At 42.9% G+C, this 11,812-nt stretch overlaps 1 protein-coding gene across 1 annotated transcript in view; it reads left to right on the top strand.

Moving 5' to 3' along the window:
- The first annotated feature begins 30 nt into the window (after positions 1–30).
- CDC73 (cell division cycle 73) overlaps positions 31–11,812 on the top strand; it is a 109,218-nt gene continuing 97,436 nt past the window's right edge. Inside the window, exons 1-7 of the mRNA XM_072342659.1 lie at positions 31–268; positions 4,404–4,509; positions 4,923–4,992; positions 5,935–5,997; positions 6,087–6,139; positions 7,015–7,103; positions 9,356–9,572. Coding sequence (XP_072198760.1) covers positions 138–268; positions 4,404–4,509; positions 4,923–4,992; positions 5,935–5,997; positions 6,087–6,139; positions 7,015–7,103; positions 9,356–9,572 — 729 coding nt within the window. The 5' untranslated portion in view covers positions 31–137. The remainder of the gene's footprint in view (positions 269–4,403; positions 4,510–4,922; positions 4,993–5,934; positions 5,998–6,086; positions 6,140–7,014; positions 7,104–9,355; positions 9,573–11,812) is intronic.

Here is an 11,812-nt window from a genome sequence, read left to right as displayed (position 1 = left end):
GGATCCAGTAGGGCGGTTGCGTTCAGGCGTTCGACGAGGGCAGCCCGGGGCCTGGCTGTTGGCGGCGGGGTCCTTCCTCGGCTGAAGGAGGGGCCGGGCCGGAGCGGAGCGGCGGCGGCCGGCGGCTTCGGGTGAAGATGGCGGACGTGCTGAGCGTGCTGCGGCAGTACAACACGCAGAAGAAGGAGATCGTGGTGAAGGGAGACGAGGTGATCTTCGGCGAGTTCTCCTGGCCTAAGAACGTCAAGACCAACTATGTCATCTGGGGGTGAGCGCCGGGGCCGGAGGGGAGACGGGCCGGCCGGTGTCGCGGGGACGGGGCGGGCCGGGAGCTGGGAAGAAGTTGGCCCGAAGTTGCGGGAGGCGGCGGCGGAGCGCAGCGCACGGCGGGGAAAGGCCGCCCTCGGCATCCTGCGGGCGGCGGGGCCTGGCCGGGCAGGGCCGTGGGCAGCGCTACGGGCAGCGCTGGGAGCCGTGGGAAGGGGTCCGGGCTGGGTGTGCGGCTGGCAGCCTCGGGGGATAGAGGGATCCCGCGGGGCGGTGCGAGAAGCGGCTCGCGGAGTTCGGCCCCGTTTGTTATCGGAAATCTGTGCCGCGTCCGCCGTGTGCGGTAACGCAGCCGGGTGGCGTTTCTCGGAGCTCCGTCCCGCGGCAGGGAAGTCACCGAGCTCCAGGCCGGGCTGCTCGGCGCTCCCTTGCGAGCTTTGGGTGCCCCTCGGCCGCCCGCGGGTGATGCCGCGTCCCGGGCCCGACGCCGTGCCCTCTGCGTGCCTGCACGGTGTCCGCTGAGTAAACGGTGCTAACAGGCGTAATGGGTCCTGAAGAGAAAAGGAGTTTTTGTACCTGTTGAACTTGCTGGTTTGATAGCACTGCTGACAGCGCACGAGGATACTTCCTCTTTCTTGTTGATGAAGGAGTGGTGTAATTTAACATCCACGCTAGAAGGGATTCAGTGAGTCTTATAAAACACAGCATTTAAAGCCAAAGGCAAGTAGTGTTTTGTTTTTTTTAAGTAGAGAATACTTTGAGTACTGATCAGAAAGAGTGCTTTGAAACATGATAGAGAAGCAGAGGAACTGCAAGATTTCCCAAGCAAACTCCTTGTTCAGCCTGAGAGCAGGATTTGTTTTTGTTCTTGGTGTTATGATAAGAATATTGATGCTCAAATCAGGACACTGCAACTGCTTCGAGGGAGAAAGGAAACTGAAACTGTTCCATTGGTTAGTTCATAGGTTGATTTGTTTAAGCTGGCTTCACTTTGCCCTCAGTATAGAACTAGAATTGTACTACCTTGTTACCTGTTTCAAGCTCTCAGAAACTTGTTGTGGATTTAGTTGCACTTCCTGGCTGTGAGGGAGATGCTGCTCTGTACTTGGGGAGGAAGAGAAACATCTGCATAAACAGCTGAGCTTTGGAGTCCTTGACGAATCCTCCTTCAGTTCTGCTGAGTAACTATGGGCAGTTAAGGTGTTTTCCTTGTTGCAGTTTGCCTTTCCAAGCAGCAAGGAGTGAAGGCCAACTGGACAGACAACTTTCATCCCTGTTCTGTAGGGAACACAGAAGCAGATACTCAAGCCAAACTACTGCTGCTTAGGAAGACTTGATTTGGGCCTACAAATTATTACCAAAAGACAGCATCTGGAGAGAAAAACTTTATTATGCACGTTAAGGTGGCTTTATCTGTATGGTTGAGGAAGGATTGTGGGTGAGCAGAGGGTATGTGTAGCTGAACAGAAGCAGTAGCTTCATAACAGCTGTGTATTTCCTCTTGTTTTGTGACAGATTTTGTTTTCTGTTTATAGTGAATTGTGGTTCACTCCCAAGAAGATGGCATCTGAACTTGTGATAGAATCAGACTGCTGCTGATGCACAGCGTGTCTTGTGAACCGCTGTGGATCTTTAAGTCCTTAAAGCAAAGGTGTAAAAATGAAACCAGTTCTACGAGCTGTGCTCAGTAGTTTTGAGATGACAGTTTAGTAGCTGTTAATTCATGTAATTTCAGGGTCGTATGAGGATCATCTTCAGGAACTTTTCAGATTGGAAACCTCCCATATCCTTGATCCCTTGGGAGGGTCCAGGCTATGCTTGCAGTTGTTAGTAGCTTAATCTTCCACAAGGCAAATATGACTTCCATCTTAGGTGTCCACAGCGTGGTTGCTGTAATTGCATCTCTGCAATCTCCTGCAGTTAGCAGAGAGTAATCCAAGTCTGAGTAGCAGCGGTGGCATTCTGTCCCTTCTAGAATTAGAAGTAGTCCTGGTAGACATTTAACACTTACTCCCTGAGCACGAAACTGGCAGGAGCCAGCGGTGCTGCTGGGTGTGCTGAGCTGCTCTGTGCTGCCCACTCTCCCCACTGACACCAGGGGCTGCCAGCAGTGCGTTGTTCTGAGGAGTGGAGCTGCTTGAAAAGCAACCTGAAAGACGTACGGAAGTTCATTAAATCCAGGTTAGTTCCCAGATTGAATCCATGGAACATGACTGAATACTTCTGAAGGTGTGTGGCCAGAGGTAGTGTTTTGTGTGTTTGATCTCTGGTGGCCTAAGAGTAAATATGGAGTGAGTTTTGAGTCCAAAAGCAGGAATCCATCTAACAGAGCACCTTAGCTGCCTCGCTTACCTGTTAGAGGGATTATAGGCACAGCTGAGAAGTTTTTAAACAGTGAGTGAGCTGCTGGTTGTGGCTGCTATAGTTTGAATGGTCCCCTACATGTCTAGTCTTGTGGTTCTGAGGATTATCGCTTTCTGTCACAGATGGGACACAGGCCGTCGGGAAAATTCATGCTTTCAAGCACACCAGAAGAAATAGCGCAGTTAAAAGATGAGTTACCCTGTTACCCAGAGGTTCAGTGTGAATTACATCTGTGCTGTTAAAACCAGCCGGGTGAAACGTTCTCTTTTGTGTTGTGTAAACACTTCAGTTTAAGCTGGAGTTTAATGGATACTAAGAGATTGAGACTTGCATATTAAAAAAACCCAAACAAATAAAAACAGTAGTGCTGGACTGACAAGGTTTGCAACTTGATGGGTTTTGTTTCTGAAATAATTGATATCTTTATTACTAAGTGATGAAATGATTATTAATTTCTTTAGCTGCTTTGATGTTGGTAATTGAGTGAAGTAAGCTACATTCAGATCAGCGAGCTTTTAGCTCTCTGTTTATTGTACAGGTTCTCCGTGTGGGAAATCTGAAGGGATCGCATTATGATGCTAAAATGCCAGTTCTGGCTTCTGTTATCTCCTTGCTGTATGTCTGCTTGTCCATCTGATGCTTTGCCTTTAAAACTGCCCTCCTAACAGGACACCCCCTCACAGCCATAATGATCCTGAGGTTTTCTTGCAGTTGGTAGAGTACCAGCTGTGCTCTGCATAGCTTGGGCAATGCCTTTGGCTTTGTCCTACTGGCTTCTTAAATTAATAGATAACCGCTCAGTATTTATCTTCCAAATAATGCCATTCATTGCCAAATAGTGCAAATAACAACTTGAATAGGTGAACAGCTGGACTTCCTGTATGGTGTTCTGAAGTGCATCACAGCCTCTGAGGAATAATGACTTAATCTGAAAAGAGAGAATCTGAAATGTTCATTTTAAATTCAAGCAACAACTGTGGCACATGACACAGACTGCACTTCAGAGCCAAGTCTGTGTGGAGGAAGCTTTCACTTCTAGCAGTGCTCTGAATCAGTTCATGTGTCGCCTGATCAAAGATAACAGTGAAACAATAACAGCCAAACAATTCCTTGTTGAGTAACCCAGTTTTTGGGCTGTAGGTGTTCAGCCAGCTTTTGGTTTTCTAGCAGTTGAATGGTACTGAGTCTCATCCCTTTCCCTGTGCTTGCAGCAAAATACAGCCCTCCCTTCTGCCATGCACAGATGCAGGTTAAGTTTTTGGAAGGAAAAGTGATTAAGACGATCCTTTATTCTACTAATTCTCACATTATTTTGGATTATTTTTCTCTCTGTTGGGAAGAGTCAGTTTGTTTTCACAGGTGAGGTACACATTGTCAGCCTTCCAGCTCTGTGCTACGTGAAGAGTATGCAATGTTGCTTTGTTCCTTTGCAGTTCAAATGCATTCTTCTGCATATATCCCACATAAAGTAGAAAGTTCCTTTGATAATCACAGGAGTAAATGTGTTTCAGACAGAAGGGAGTATGCTCTTATGGTTTTCTAAGTTTTGCCTGTATGCTGTATGACCTATTTGGCTCTTATTTTGGGCAGTGTTTATAATGCCTTCATTAAGTAGGCTTTGAGAACACGTATCTGTTACCAATGTTTGTTAACACGATCAGGAAATAGCCTGATGGCAGTTCAAAAAGCAAGCAGTAATACTGCTACCTGGAAAGGAGAGAGGACGTTTTGGGGAATTAAATGTTAAAAGTCTTTGTTTGTTGACTTTACAGGACAGGGAAGGAAGGTCAGCCCAGGGAATACTACACTTTGGATTCTATCTTGTTCCTCCTCAATAATGTGCACCTTTCGCATCCTGTTTATGTCCGTCGTGCTGCAGTAAGTAGATGATACAGAACTTCACTTTGTCCTGTTTGTCTGAAGTGATGTTTGCACAGTCATCATTCAGAGAATGACTGTAGTGTTTAACTGTCTGACTTCCCTGGGAAAGGGGAAAAAGCCATGCAATGAAGCGTGTGTGCATTTAAGAAATACTATTTATTTGCAGCTTCAAAATGAAGGAAGAAAAGGACTGTTCTCATTTTGTAGCAAATGATGTTTGATTTAGTGTAGCTGGATGCCCTTTAAGATAGTAATTGTATTTTTCCTCTTGATAGTTGTGCTTTCTTGTGATGCAGGTTACATGTTCTTGTCTTTGTATGAACGAGTGATGTTCAGTAAAAGGGAAAAATCTTCATCAAGAGTCTCTGTGAGGAAATAACTGTCTAATGTTGAGTCTGCTCTCCTTTCAGACTGAAAACATTCCTGTGGTAAGAAGACCTGATAGGAAAGACTTGCTTGCATACCTAAATGGGGAAACATGTGAGTGATGAGTTCTATTAAACGCATATTTATTGGATAAATCATGGGCAGTTTGTAAATTAACCAAGTATGTTCGGACTTTGCTAATAAAATGAGCTTTTCTTTTTTTCTCCCCCATTTTGTTGTGAACTTAAATATTTTTATAACGCATAGATGGGAGCTGCATTACTATAATCATGGTTAGGCTGAGTTACTTCTCATAGTTTTCTTATCCTTTGGCTCATAGTTGTGTTAGAATGCTCAGTGTTTGTATTTTGTTCTCTCTAGACTGTGGGAAACTTTTGGTAGTTTCACGTTGATTTTAATGCAATAAGTGTGTGGGATAAAAACTTCAGCATAATAGAATGTATCAAGTCACTGCTTTTTCAGTCTGGAAGATTGCTTTGGTATTTAATCATGTTGAAATTTCAGCTGCCAGTAATCAGAGAGAAGAGGTTTCTCTGTGACTAGAGGAAGATAAATATAACCTAGTTTTTCAAGTCACTCTGTTCTGGAGGTGATCTTCTGTTTGTTGCAATGAGAATTTCTGTAATAAGAGCAGTAAGCCTATTTTATGGTTTTTGAAGGGCCCCTAGGATGTCTGTCTTAAAAAACAAAAAATAGATGAACCAGTAGTTCTTAATTGCAGGTTATACAGTAACTTCTTTTGCAATTGTTTTCTTTGGTGCCATATATACACGTCATAGAGTTGCTGATAATTTTATGTTGGAAGGGACTACAAGAGTCATGTGGTTCGGTCTCCTTTTTGAAGAAGAGCCAAATGACCCTGAATAATCAGATCTTCACGTGGAGTCAAGTTCTGAACATCTCTGGTTCCAGTGTTTGACCAACCTGACCAGTTAAAATTTCCACTGTTGAGGTTTATCTGCTGCCCTTCATCTCTTTATGCTGAAATGCTTTAGCAAATCTTTCGTACTTAAGTGAATTGTTTTTTGATTTCAGCAACGTCATCAAGTATAGACAGAAGTGCTCCACTTGAAATTGGTCTTCAACGTTCCACTCAAGGTACAGTGTAACCAATAAGTAACCTCAGTGCTCATTTTACAGACGTCCTCTGCAATACTGCATTTTTAATATCCTGTTTTTTCTTATAGTTAAAAGAGCAGCAGATGAAATATTAGCGGAAGCAAAGAAGCCAAGAATAGAGGTAATGAGATTAGCTGTTTCCAAAACAAATCTGGGGGAAAGGAGTGTAAATGACAGTAATTTTAGCAATTCAGCTGGGCTGCCTGACCTCTGGGTGCACGTGTTACTTCTGTTTGCATGTACAGGAACTGGAAGGAGTTAGAACTTAAGTTTCAGCCTCTGAGTTAAATGTGGACTTTTAGTTACTACATATAAGTTGTAGTGTATAAGGGTAAAGCTTGACCTTGTGCCTATGAATGCTACTTGCATTATGATCTGCTTGCTAGGAGCACTGTGATTGGAATCTATTTGCTATTTAATGAGTAATTATTGGTATTTGCCGTTTGTGACTTGGTGTTAAAAGCCATTCTTATCACTGTTTACTTGTTTATCTGCAGTTTTAGTTTCTTTATAGCAGATATGACAGTTTTCCCTGTGATTTACTATTTTCTGAAGCTTTGTCTTTAGTATTTAATGAGCAATTTGTCTAGTACTTAATTGTGCCTGATTTTAAAGACTGATTTTATTTCATTTTTTTTTATCAATTATTTTGTTAAATATGTTCATCCAGTTGTTACCTCTCTGCATTATTCTAGTCCTGAGTTAATCTATTTCTGTATGTACTTCCTGAGTGTTAAGGCTTTAGATTTCTTCTTAGTGTAAGAATTATTGAAAGGAATTGTGTGCTTAACTGTGTCTGTAAGAACTTGGGGCATTTTTAATGGCACACGAGCACATGATTGCTCTGAGGTGATATACTGTAAAATGAATACTAAAATTATGCTTGGGAATAAAGATAGACCTTCCAAATCTTTTAAATTATCCTGAATAGCTTGAATTCTACTTTTGTTTTGCTGAAGAGAATACACAAGGACTAACCATTACTGTTACTGCCAGGATGAAGAGTGTGTGCGCCTTGACAAAGAGCGGCTGGCGGCTCGCTTGGAAGGACATAAAGAAGGTATCGTGCAAACAGAGCAGATCAGGTAGGAATACTTGAATTTCCTGTGGATAATGCTTAAATAAAGAGCTGCTAACAAGTGTGTTGCTTTAGACATATGGTCTTTATTTTGTCCAGCTACTCTCAGTGCTAGCCTGCACCCATTCTTTTTAGATGCTGTAATCAAGAATTATATCTTGAGGGGGCAGAACTTCATGCCTGGTAATAATACTCCTGTTCTTACGTGGAAGTACAGATGTCATGGCATGAGATACCTTGGTTTGTATTCAGAACAGTTGCCTCCTGTTACCTGTCCCCCTCTCCCTTTCTAACCGCACTAGTTACGCTTTCTTCTGTGATGGTATTTATTTAAGGAGTCCAAAACAATGAGGAGAAACAATGAGGAAGTCTTAAGAACTCTCTGTATTTCAAATAAAAAAAAAATCTAGTGCCAAGAAGGAAAACATTGCAGGACTGTGTCCCAGATTAACAGGGCCTCTGCAGAAGTGAACTGGTTTCTACTGAAGAGATGGTAGGCTACCAGAGGACGAAGTACTGTCATTGCCATAAGCAGCAGTCAGTACTCAAGTAGTTAAAAATTTGCCTGTTGCCTTTTCTTTTTTCCAGTTGTATCTATCCAGACTTTTGTAGAGAATGGCAGTTCTTTTAGGGGCTTATATCACACATTTCCCAAGCCAAGCAGAGAGAAAATAGAGTTGTTGTAAGACCTTGTTAATGCTAAGATTTTGGGGCTTAGTAGGTAGTAAGACTTAGGAATACAAGGCTCTCATAGCTCATTTTCAAATATATAAATTCTGGAGGTTTGATAAGTGTAGTTGTTCTATTTTTTGTGTATTTATCAGCTTTCAGAATGTAAAATGTGAGTCACACCTTACTTGTAGGGAGCACATGAATGTGCATTAACATTGTACTTCATCTGTGTTGGAGTTTGCAAAGCACTAGTTTCACTTGATAGACCAACTGCCTTCTTGAGAAATTTATTTCATGAGCATAAACCGAACTGTGAATATCTGTTTATCCTTTGCCAGGATTAAATTTACCAGTTAGACTTGATACAACTAGTGTAGCCAAGCGAGATATAATCGCTCTTAAGAACAGCAATTTTGTCATCCCCGTGTCTTCTATAGGTATACGTAAAAGGTAACTGTGGGGGGGGGGGGGGAGGGAGGAGGAGGGAACAAAACAGGTTTTACTGTTGTACCTGGCTGAAAAAGAGAGTCTTAAGAATAAAAAAGCGTAACTATGCATGTTGTTTTATGTCAGGTGATAATGTGGGTGTTAGCAGGAATGTGTCACATCTTTGATTCAGAATATGAAACAATGCTGCACTGAGGATTGCTGAATATCGTTCATAGTTACTTTGTGCTCTATATTTACAGAGGCTTAATATTGAATGTAAAGGATTTCCCTTTTAAAAGTACAAGTGATGTTCACAGGCCATTAGCTTGAGCTGCATGCTTGTCACTGTTTGGGCAATACAGAGAAGCTCCTTGTTCAGTAGCTTAGTCACATAAGGAGGTAGAAAACTTAACATAATAAATACTGGTTATGAAGCAATCTGATCTTAAAAAAGAAAAACAACCCACCATGCACAACTGAATTCGATCTATGTGGTTCAGATTGTGCAATTCAGTGCCTTTTTTTCTACAGTTTACCTGGAAAACAGTAGGGTTCACTGTTTGGCAACCAAATCCTACCGTGTTCACAATTAAAAACAAACAGATAAAAGATGCTGGAATGAACTGAGCTTCCTCACTTAGGGTTTAGTGCGGACAAAGTTACTACTGTCTGTTGTTTGTTTGGCCTATGTGCTCTGTAAGGTTAACACAAAACATCCGAGTGCTCAAGTCCCCATAACAGAACTTCAGCCAAAACTTGGTGTAATGCTTTGTAAGTCTCAGAGCAGCCAGGGATTGACTGACGACACACCGAAGTATAATTCACTGTAAGAAGTTGGGAGTTGAAATTCAGATGATGTTATAAATAGAAACGTTAGTCCTGATGCTTCACATTTGCAGTTGTTATTCCTGGGTGCAGCAGTTACGATATTACAGTGGCTTTTTTTTGTGCTAGTACTTGGATGGAATCTTTTTGTCAGAAGAAAAATGATTCTAATGCCTGAAACGTCACTGCAGGTCTTTATAATCTATAAGTATATGTGAGGTGGCTTCTTATGGCCATAAACTTAAAGCAGCAGGAAATTACTCTTTCACAAATTCCTTCAGAAGAATTGTTTATGCTGTTACTCAGTCTCTTCTGCTATTTTTGCTCATTTAGGTCCTTGTCAGAAGCCATGTCAGTGGAAAAAATTGCTGCTATCAAAGCAAAAATCATGGCAAAGAAAAGATCCACTATCAAAACAGATCTGGATGATGACATAACTGCTCTTAAACAGAGAAGTTTTGTTGATGCTGAAGTGGATGTAACGAGAGATATTGTCAGCAGGGAGAGAGTATGGAGGACAAGAACTACAATCTTACAAAGCACAGGCAAGGTAATGATGTAGATACCAAACTATTTGTATGATCCAAATGACAAATTGCATTTTCTCTTTTCTGTATCTCTGGTCTGTTAACTATAGATGACTGGGATGATTATGCTTAGTGTTCCAGGTTAAGGCAAGTTAGAGGGCTGTTGGCACAGTTACAGCAAGGCTTCTTTCTTTCCTTATTACAGTAAGCCTAAAAGGTATCTCGAAAGAAAAAGACACTAAGTAATGACTTAATTCCTTTTCAAACAAAGCTATTTTGAGTCTTATAATTGAGAAGTCTGTAGGAAAGTACCTGTGGGTGTAAAACAGGGGAAACGTGAGTGTTACTGGGAGAAGCAGCAATGTACATACAGCTGTGAGAGCTGGAGATCTAAGGAGTGAAAATGATAAAGCGAACAAAACCAGAAAGTGATAGCATGATGAGGCTTTCCTGTGTGCTTATGTTCCTTCAAGCTCCTTTAATTGGGGTCCTCATCTGCACTTGGCTATATGCCGTCCATGGTTGCAAGCCCAGCTGATGGCCTTACTGTCCAAACAGGGTGAGCTTTCTTTATTGCAGGCACTTAACACGCTGAACTTCTTGAGGAGGCAGTGTGTCAGGTTGCAAGTATCTGTTTTAGGCAGGTGGTGGATAAATTATATCCTTTGCCTTTCTGCTTTGTATCCTTGCTTTCCTAAGAAGAAGTTGCTAGCTTTTCCTTGTCATGTTTTCAATTTTTTTTTAATGTAGCAGTCATTTAGACAATATAGTCTCATGGCTTTAGAGGTGGAATAAACTTATGAGTTGTGAGGTAATCACAAGGTACCTGATACATTCCTGCATGCTGTGTGCAGCGTGAGTGCTGCTTTGTTTGTGAGATTGGTGGGAATCTCACTGCTGCACAGCTATCACAATAAGTCATTGAGATATTACACAATGATATTACAATCACAGTAAATGATTGTGATAGATAAATTTATAAAAACCATAAACATTTTAATCATTAGAAATGTAGGTTTTGAAGGAACCTGGGTAACATTTTTTTGTGTGTGTGTGTGTGTAGTGGCATTTTAAGCTTTACTTGCCTTCCAAAGGAGTCTTGCAAAGATGATAGGTGAAGGCTTAGATGCTTTATCCTACTGTCCCTGTTACAATAGTGAGGTGAGGTGGATGAATTTAGGCAATAGTTAGCATAGAGAAAGGGACAGAAAGAGATGAAGTTAATTTTGGGATTCCAGCATGGAGTTCCTCTGAATAACAGAATCACAGGATTGTAGGGGTTGGAAGGGACCTCTAGAGATCATCGAGTCCAACCCCCCTGCCAAAGCAGGCTCTCTACACCATGTCGCACAGGTAGGCGTGGGTGGGTCTTGAATATCACCAGAGAAGGAGACTCCACCACCTCCCTGGGCAGCTTGTTCCAGTGCTCTGTGACCCTCACCATAAAGAAGTTCTTGCACACATTCATGCAGAACTTCCTATGCTGAAGTTTCAGCCCATTACCCCTAGTCCTGTCCCCACGCACTACTGAAAACAGACCAGCCTTGCCACTATGGCTCCCACACCTCAGGTATTTATAAACCTGGATCAAGTCCCCTCTCAGCCTTCTTTTCTCAAGGCTAAACAGGCCCAGTTCCCTAAGTCTCTCCTCATAGGGGAGATGTTCCAGACCCTTCACCATCTTTGTGGCTCCTCTGCTGGACTCTTTTCAAGAGATCCCTGTCTTTTTTTGTACTGGGGAGCCCAGAACTGGACACAGTATTCCAGATGAGGCCTCACCAGGGCAGAGTAGAGGGGGAGGATCAACTCCCTCGACCTGCTGGCTACGCTCTTTTTAATGCACCCCAGTATGCCATTGGCCTTTTTGGCTACAAGGGCACACTGCTGGCTCATGGCCAACCTGTCATCCACCAGGACGCCCAGGTCCCTCTCAGCAGAGCTCCTCTTCAGCAGGTCTTCCCCCAGCCTGTACTGGTGCATGCAATTATTTCTACCTAGGTGCAAGACTCTACATTTGCTTTTGTTAAACCTCATCCATTTTCTTACCACCCAGCTCTCCAGCCTGTCCAGGTCTTGCTGAATGGCAGCACAGCCTTCAGGCATGTCAGCCAATCCTCTCAACTTCATGTCATCAGCAAACTTGCTGAGGGTGGTCACTGTCCCCTCATCAAGGTCGTTGATGAAGATGTTGAACAAGACTGGACCCAGCACAGACCCCTGGGGGACACCACTAGTCACAGGCCTCCAGCCAGACACCGCACTG

The sequence above is a fragment of the Excalfactoria chinensis genome, chromosome 8 (assembly GCF_039878825.1).
Source record: "Excalfactoria chinensis isolate bCotChi1 chromosome 8, bCotChi1.hap2, whole genome shotgun sequence".
In the NCBI taxonomy this organism is placed as follows: Eukaryota; Metazoa; Chordata; class Aves; order Galliformes; family Phasianidae; genus Excalfactoria; species Excalfactoria chinensis.
Note: the sequence above shows the minus strand (reverse complement) of the source record. Positions and strands in the feature narration are given on the sequence as shown.